General features: G+C 42.4%; 1 protein-coding gene across 1 annotated transcript in view; it reads left to right on the top strand.

Moving 5' to 3' along the window:
- The first annotated feature begins 5,093 nt into the window (after positions 1–5,093).
- The window catches only part of CHRNA4 (cholinergic receptor nicotinic alpha 4 subunit), a 58,404-nt gene continuing 55,647 nt past the window's right edge, over positions 5,094–7,850 (top strand). Inside the window, exons 1-2 of the mRNA XM_074227446.1 lie at positions 5,094–5,178; positions 6,857–7,008. Coding sequence (XP_074083547.1) covers positions 5,094–5,178; positions 6,857–7,008 — 237 coding nt within the window. The remainder of the gene's footprint in view (positions 5,179–6,856; positions 7,009–7,850) is intronic.

The following is a 7,850-nucleotide window of genomic DNA, read 5'->3' as shown; positions in this document are numbered from 1 at the left end:
TCTATAGCTTTGAGGCGAAAAGGAATAGGACTATAAGAAGATGAAATCCAAGAAAAATGGAAGGAAGGACCTAGGCATGAGAAGCCATTAAAAATGGGGGGGGGGGGCTAGGTGGTGCAGTGGATAGAGCACCAGCCCTGGAGTCAGGAGTACCTGAGTTCAAATCTGACCTCAGACACTTAATAATTACCTAGCTGTGTGGCCTTGGGCAAGCTACTTAAGCCCATTGCCTTGCAAAATCCTAAAAAAAAAAAAATGAGAGATAGAAGATAAAAGACAGGGAGATAATGATCACTAAGGCAATGGACTCATGGTCACAATTAGAAGACTTTGATGAGAAGAATGTTGACTTCAGAGAATATAGAGATTATGTGTACTTTATAGAAAACTCATGATGACTTTGACTTTCAAGAAAATAAGTAGTGGGGTTCATATACAAAGTAGAGTATGGGAAGGTTTAGGTTACAGAAGGAGAGAGGATATGACTTAAAAGAGACAATGAAGAAGATATGACAAAGTCAGTGATCATCAAGAAAGTAGAGAGAATAATCATGAAGCAATGAAAACCCAATTGAGATTAGATATGAATGTAGTGAATTTAGCTGGTATAGTTGCATATGTTCAGCAGTAGGGATATTGTAGGAATAATTCAAACTTGAGGATTAGCACATATCCTCAAGGCCATACATCCACAAGTCATCCTGAGAATGGCAGGGCAAGGGTCAAAGCATTTAAAGACAGGGCAGTTTATAATAAACATTTTTGATTGACTTGGCCCTGACTATCTCTCAGTTACACAGAAGGGATTTTTGATTCAAATCAATAGGCATTTATTAGGCATCTACTTAATGAAAGGCACTGGTAATAATGCACAAATAGATTTGGGATCACATGGACTTGGTAATTCCCATCAAAGTCTAATTACAAGACACATTCAGAAGACATTTTTTTTTTGTGGAGTAAGCGCTTGACTCTCCATCTTTGAGTCATTGGGAGCACAAACATTCTCACATCTTTTGTTTCCTGAGGCTCAGGATTCTCTAATGAATTTTAGTGTCCTTGAACACCAACCCTCTACTAACTCTGTTCTTAGGGAAGTGACTAAGCACTGATCTAGTACACAAATCTCTGGGAAACTTGGTTCCTTCTTGCTTTGAAATGAAAATATATGCATCCTGAAATCATCCTGGTCCTTGCCTCTGTTGCAGAAGAGATGATTTCTAGCATCTGTGAATCAGGAGAAGGAGGGTTTTCTGGTGGGGAAGGGTGTTCAAAGGGGAATGTGTGTGTCTCTCTGAGGCTACAGATCTGGAAACAGTTCTTGAGTAAGTCAAATTATGGGAAGAGTGGAACTAAGTGGAGATAATAGTGACATGGATACAAACTAGTCCATCGGTCAGATTTTACATGAATTTCATGGTTCTGAGAGAGAAAACAGGGAAGAGGGAATAGCTGATTGTGGTGGAAGGGGTGAGGAGCCTCCTTACTCCCCATACATATATTTATTAAAAAAAACACAAGATCAAATTTAGAAGAAACCTTGTAAGTATAATATAACTAAACAGCACACTGACAATCCCCTCTCTTACATTCCTGACATGTGGTTGTCCAGTTGCTTACTGAAGATCCACAGTAAGGGAAAACCATATCAAAACATCTCTAATTATCTTGCAGACCTTCTGAGTCAATCCATGGAAGTTTAAGATGACTATTACTGGTCGAATGTCTTTCCTTAAAAAGAAACTAAATTTGTCTGTCTATAACTTCCATCCATTATTCCTAGTTCTATCCTTGAGACCAAGTGGGATAAATCTCATCTGTTTCCCACATGATATATCTTTGGATCTTTAAAGACATTTGTCTCCCCATTTGCTCATTTTTTTATTCAGACCAAACATTTCGAGTTCCTTCAGTTCTTAAGATATTCATCATCTTAGATGCCTTTATCTATGTGCTAATCATCTTTTCAACATCCTTTCCAAAAAAGAATTGAATTTCTAGTGAGATCTGACTAGAACAGGTAATAGCATGCTATAAATTTCTACTTTTAGACATACCGATGTTGTTAAGTCATGTCTAATTCTTTATATGATCCTATTTGAGGTTTTCTTGGCAAAGATACTGGAGTGGTTTGCCATTTCCTTTTGCAGTTCATTTTACAGATAAGAAAACTAAAGACAAGTGACTTGCCCAAGGCACACAATCTGAGGCTAGATTTGAACTCCTGAAGAGAAGTCTTTCTGACTCCAAAGTTCTGAGATTATATTTACTGCACCACTCAGGTTATTTTGGATCTTATGTTTTTCTTGATGAGATAGGCAGGAAATACTTCTTAGAGGAAGTAGAACTTGTCATCTGTCTCTAAAAGTATTTAAAAGATAAGTAGATATGGAAAAGTAGAGAGTAAGGGAAATAATAGAAGGAAAGATTTGGAGATGCCAATGAGCAATGTCATATTTGGAGAATAGACAGGAAACTGGATTAGATGGGTCAAAGGATTTTGTGTTGGCATAGTGACCATTAAAGTTGGAAGCAGATTTGGGAAGGCTTTGTATATCTCCAGAAAGAGTTTGGGTTATATCCTATAGGCAATGTTTTTGAGCAAGGGCATGAGTATTGGCAATGGGATCTTAGATTGATGATTTTGTACCAGGTATGCAAGAAGGTGAGCCTAGAGACAGTCAAGCATATTAGAAACTTTCTGCAATAATTCAGGTTTGCTCCTCTTCCCTGATCCAATACTGCCACTTGGCTAAATCTTATTCAACTTGTTCATAAAATAACGTATTGGAAATGTTCTGTGATCAGTGACAGAAGACACCAAAGGCTGAAAGAAAATGTGTCTTATTATCCCAGTCAATCTTCCCTTTCTGCCCCATGAAGAATCCTTTTAGCATAAACTTCTCTGTCTACTGAGGATACTAATCTTATTTTAAGGTCAATGAAAGATGTACAAGAGGAAAACAAAATATTTGCCTCCTTGCTTTCTGTATAAGCAGTATCTATTCTTCCCTCTTCTGGAGTCTGTTGGAATAACTCTGCAATATGCTGCCCTACATCTCAGGGTTGTTGTGAGAATCAAATGAGATAATATATAGTACTTACCCAGAGCCTAGTACAGTAGGGATTAATAAATCTCTTTCTTTTCTGCCTTTCTTCCTCCTTCCTGCCTGCCTTCCTTCTTGCCTTCCTTCCTGCTTTATGCCTTCCTTCCTACCTATCTGCCTTCTTTCTTGCCTTTCTTCCTTTCTTCTACCTCTATAGTTTGATGAACCTGACTGGAAATATGCAGATTCACCTTCAAACATCATTTTCTATAAACAAAATGTAACAGTAACATGAAAAACTCAATAGCAAATTTTCTTCACTGAATCCCTGGTCATATCCCTCTAAGAAGGGCTTTCAACTCTGAATGTAATGGAAAGGAGGCATATTTTAATGAGTGTTCCACAAGGCCAAAGAAATCTTACAAGCCAACTACTCCTCAAGACTGTGACTTCCAAAAGGATCTTTGGTTTATATTCACATATATGTATAAGAGTATGCATATGTATTATGTGTATGTGTTGTAAATATTCAGAAACACACACTCCCTCTCTTACACACACGCAGGAGAGAATGGGAAAACTCCCAGTTGTCAGAATTCAATATACATGGGGAAGGTGTCCACAACTGCATTCACAGCACATTGTTTGGTATCCTCACTCTATCCACTTCTATCTTTTGGATCTGGAGCATTGGGGAATGGCTCCAAGGAACTCAGATTTTAGGACCGGAGCTCAAATGGCCATTTACAAGGCCAGTTCCCAGAGACTCATTTCCCTGTCCAGGTAGAGATGTTGCTCCCAAAGACCAGTGAGCCAGGTCCTGCGGTTGATAGGATGATAAGATATTGAGAAATACTGCAAATCTTCACCTTAAAGCAAAGGGAATAGGTCCTTTCTTTGTTCACTGAGTATCCCCCCACCTTGCCTTCTCCTTCTAAGGAGCTATCGGTGAACAGATTGTCTACCAGTTCGGCCCTTCACTATTTCTACCAGTAACAGTTAAAGGTTTACTAAATCTGAACTAGAAAAGACAGAAGTTAACTGCAGTGACAGCGCGGGACCTGAGTTATTTGCTGAGAATGTAAAAAATAAATCACCCTCCTCCATTCCTGTTAGGTTTCCCCAACCCCATCTAAAGTCTTCAATTCCCCCTTCTTTAGAATACTAGTTAACCCCTTCTTTCCTCCTAGCTGAAAAACCAAAGGTCCAACAGAAGCCCACCCCCACCCCACCCCCATTTCATGGTAAAGGACAATAAAAGGTTTCCTCTCTGCTGCTATTTTTTGCAGACTGGGCGGACCCCAGTGGCTCTCCCAGAGGTCAACCAGGTCATTCCCTGCCTCTCACCAGGACTATCAGCGTCAGGGACTAGGTGGGAAAGGTCTTTAGGGAAGGGCACTTCCAGTCAGGATTCCCCAAATTTGGTTCTAGTGTCTTGAGAATTTCGGGTCTGAAAAGCCAGCCTATACTCGGAAACTCTCCCAATCCCACGTAAGGAAAAGACGAAACTTTCTCCCGCCGCCAGCCCTCAAAGCTAGGCTCGTTATTTCTACCCTCCTCCTGCTTCCCCTGCGGTCGTCTCTCTCCCCATCCTCCGTCCCCTCCCCCGCAGCTCCCCCACCACCACCCCTTCTGCAGGAGGCGGGTAGGTCCAGGCGGATTAAAGATAGAGCCATAGTCCGGGGCCACCTCTCTTTCGCCCAGCCTTGGAGGGTCATTCCCTCTGCCTCGGCCCTGCTCTGTCACAGTCTCCGCCCGCCTGCCTCTTTCCCTCCCTCCCTCCCTCCTTCCCGACCTGCTGCCACTCGACGGGAGCCAGCCAGCCCCTGGAAGAGGCGACTGGCCGGCGGGACTGACAGTTGGCTCCTGGCGGAGCCTTGCAGGGCCGAGGGGAGCTGGATTGGGTTTTCGGAGACTGCCCCGCGGAGGGCGCCCTGGGACCGCGCCAAAGGGGCATGAAGTTGGTGGCAGGGGAGAGCCAGACAACGGGAGGTGCGGGGAAGCCCAGAGACACCCAGGTCTAGAGGCTCCTTAGCTCGGTGCGCCATGCGGCTCCAGGGGCCCCGAGGGTCGGCGCTGCTGCTGCTGCTGCTGAGAGAACTGATGCTCTGGGGAGTTCTTCTTCTACCGGGTAAGTTTCGGGGCCCTTAGATGTGCCCCCATGCCAAGGCAAGCTTCTGACCCCAAGAAATGGGGTACTGTGATTGCAAAGCGGGATGACTACGCTCCTGCAGTCTCAGGTTCCATCCCACCTTGGTTAGTCTTCGAAAACTAAGAGGGAAATCTTGTCCTCTCATCAGTTTTTTTTTTGGGGGGGGGGAGCGAAAGAAATGTTGGATCTTTGGTTTTGTACTTAGGGGACGAGGGGGAAAAGGGTTAACACTTGCTAAAGAAGGGGGGGATAGAAGATATTTGGAAGAGATGGGGGGGATGGAGACGGGGAGAGGGAGGGAAGAGGAAAATGTTTTTTCATACCGGCTCGGGCTTTGTTGGATACTGACACAAGCTCCTCCCAAACCTCCTACGCCTGATCCCCAATCTGTTGCCCCAGTACGAGTCTCAAATACCCTCTTCTCATACTCTCCCCATTCTGCTCAGAAATAAGAAATATCAATGATTGCTCAGACCCTTCTCTCCCTTTTCAACATCCTCTACCAACCATCTCGCCCTTGCTGTCTCGGAGTTTCCCTCAGTTCCCCTCCTTGCTGTCTCCCTTCCTCCTCCCCTCCCCCTCCAGCTTTCCTAGGCAATGCCTGGAGGGTGGACTTTCTTCCTTGCTCCAGGTCGACAACTCCCTTCCACATATCCTTACTCTAGCTTCTGGTGTCTCCTTCTCTCTGCCCATATCTTGTATAGGCTTTGGACTATAAGGAGAGGACATCATTCAGCACTGCCAGGAGTATCTTTTTTCTCATGTCCTGTGAAATGTGATGGAGGGTAAAGAATCTCCCATCTTCCTTCAAGGTTGAGGGTGATTAGTCATGATATGGTAGAGAAAATAAGTGAAGTAGTCTTGGGGGACTTGAACGTTCTAGTTCCTTCAATATCTTGGTTATGTTGAGCAAGGCACTAATATCTCTGTGAAATAAGGATAATAATATGTGCACTGACTGGTGGGGGGGTATTGTGAAGATAAAATAAAATAAATTATGTTAAAGCACTTATAAATTCCAAGATGATGATGATGACGTTGGAGACTGAGCGGGTTCCTTTCCCAATATCCATCTTTTGTCCTACCAGGGATCAGGAGTTTTCTCCTCTAGCTTTTATCATCTTCCCCAACTAGGCTAGAATGAGGAAAATGAATCTTTCAATGCTTTTTCTCTTTTTCAGAAACAGTTAGGAAATAACAACCCTAAAAGGAAGCCCTGAGGTTTCAAATAATTTCAATGGAACGCACCTTTATTTTACCCCCTACCAGTCACTCTTGTGCAATGATGAGCCCACCAGTTCAAATCAATTCCTGTATTCAGAAAACAGTCTCAGGGCATTTGAGGGACTAACAATCTGGTTGAGCACACCACACAACTCTCCTAGAAGGAAAAAAAGAACATAAAATAGAACACATTTAGGTTTTTTTATAATTTACAAACTGAGCAAAATCTGTATAAAAAAGATTTTGTTTATATGTTCGTCCCCATTTTACAGCAATAAAGTGGCTTGCTCTTGATCACACAGCTTGTAAATGGATATTTCTCCTTTCTCTCCTTAGCAAAGTGTCTTCAATGGAACCTATATTCCATAGACAGTACACCTCTCCCTTGGTGCCTGTTCACCCCAGATTTGTTCTGTTTTACATGTTTCTGCAGCATCTGGTCATGTGGAGACTCGAGCTCATGCTGAGGAAAGACTGCTGAAGAAACTCTTCTCTGGCTACAACAAGTGGTCCCGGCCTGTGGCCAATATCTCTGATGTGGTCATTGTCCGGTTTGGATTATCCATTGCTCAGCTCATTGATGTGGTAGGTTCTACTGCTTCTGAAAAAGATTAGGACCTGGGCAGCAAACATTTGGCAGTGTTGGGCGTATGGTACTGAAAAAATCCTTTAATGGCTTTTCAATCTTTAGAACAATTTCATCCCTCACAGGTTATTACCAAATTTAGAAGTCTACAAAATGTGGTCCCATTCATTGGAAATTTGTATTAGGAAAATATAGTGGAAACGTTTCCTGAAGTGTCGTTTTAAATGTGAAGTTCTTTTCAGTTTCAAAATGATTCAGTTCTAGAACTTGGTCACTAGTCAACATTTCTTAAGACAGGAGTAGATGAAGCCAAGAAATAATAATAGGTAATATTTATAAAGCACTTGAGACAAACTCTCACAGCAACCATGGAAGAGAGGAGCTTAGACATTAATATCCCTAATTCACAGATGAGAGACAATATTGATGGATAGAAAGCTACTTCAGAATTACTTCTTTGCCATGCACTGGCTATTGTATTACCTTGAATCAATCATTTGTTTTCTCAGTGCACTGGGAAACTAAGATTTTATGTTATAGAAAAAGTGTCCACCTGCTTTAGGAAATTTCTCCTCTAGAAGCTGTCCTTGGTGCTGAAATCATTTGCTCAGTCCCTATCCTTTAAGTAAAAGGAAATCTGCCATCACATAGCTATTAAGTATCAGGTGAGATTCAAACCCAGATTTTGTAAGAACCCAAGGGTAATGCAGTTTCCACTGAGCTATACCTCTCACAATGCATAAGAAAGTTAATTTAAAAGTACCACTGTGTGTATTCATATGTCAGGGCAATGCCACACTGACACCACCTATATAATAAGTTCACTGCCTGCTCTGGCTAA

Source organism: Macrotis lagotis, chromosome 1 (assembly GCF_037893015.1).
Source record: "Macrotis lagotis isolate mMagLag1 chromosome 1, bilby.v1.9.chrom.fasta, whole genome shotgun sequence".
In the NCBI taxonomy this organism is placed as follows: domain Eukaryota; kingdom Metazoa; phylum Chordata; class Mammalia; order Peramelemorphia; family Peramelidae; genus Macrotis; species Macrotis lagotis.
Note: the sequence above shows the minus strand (reverse complement) of the source record. Positions and strands in the feature narration are given on the sequence as shown.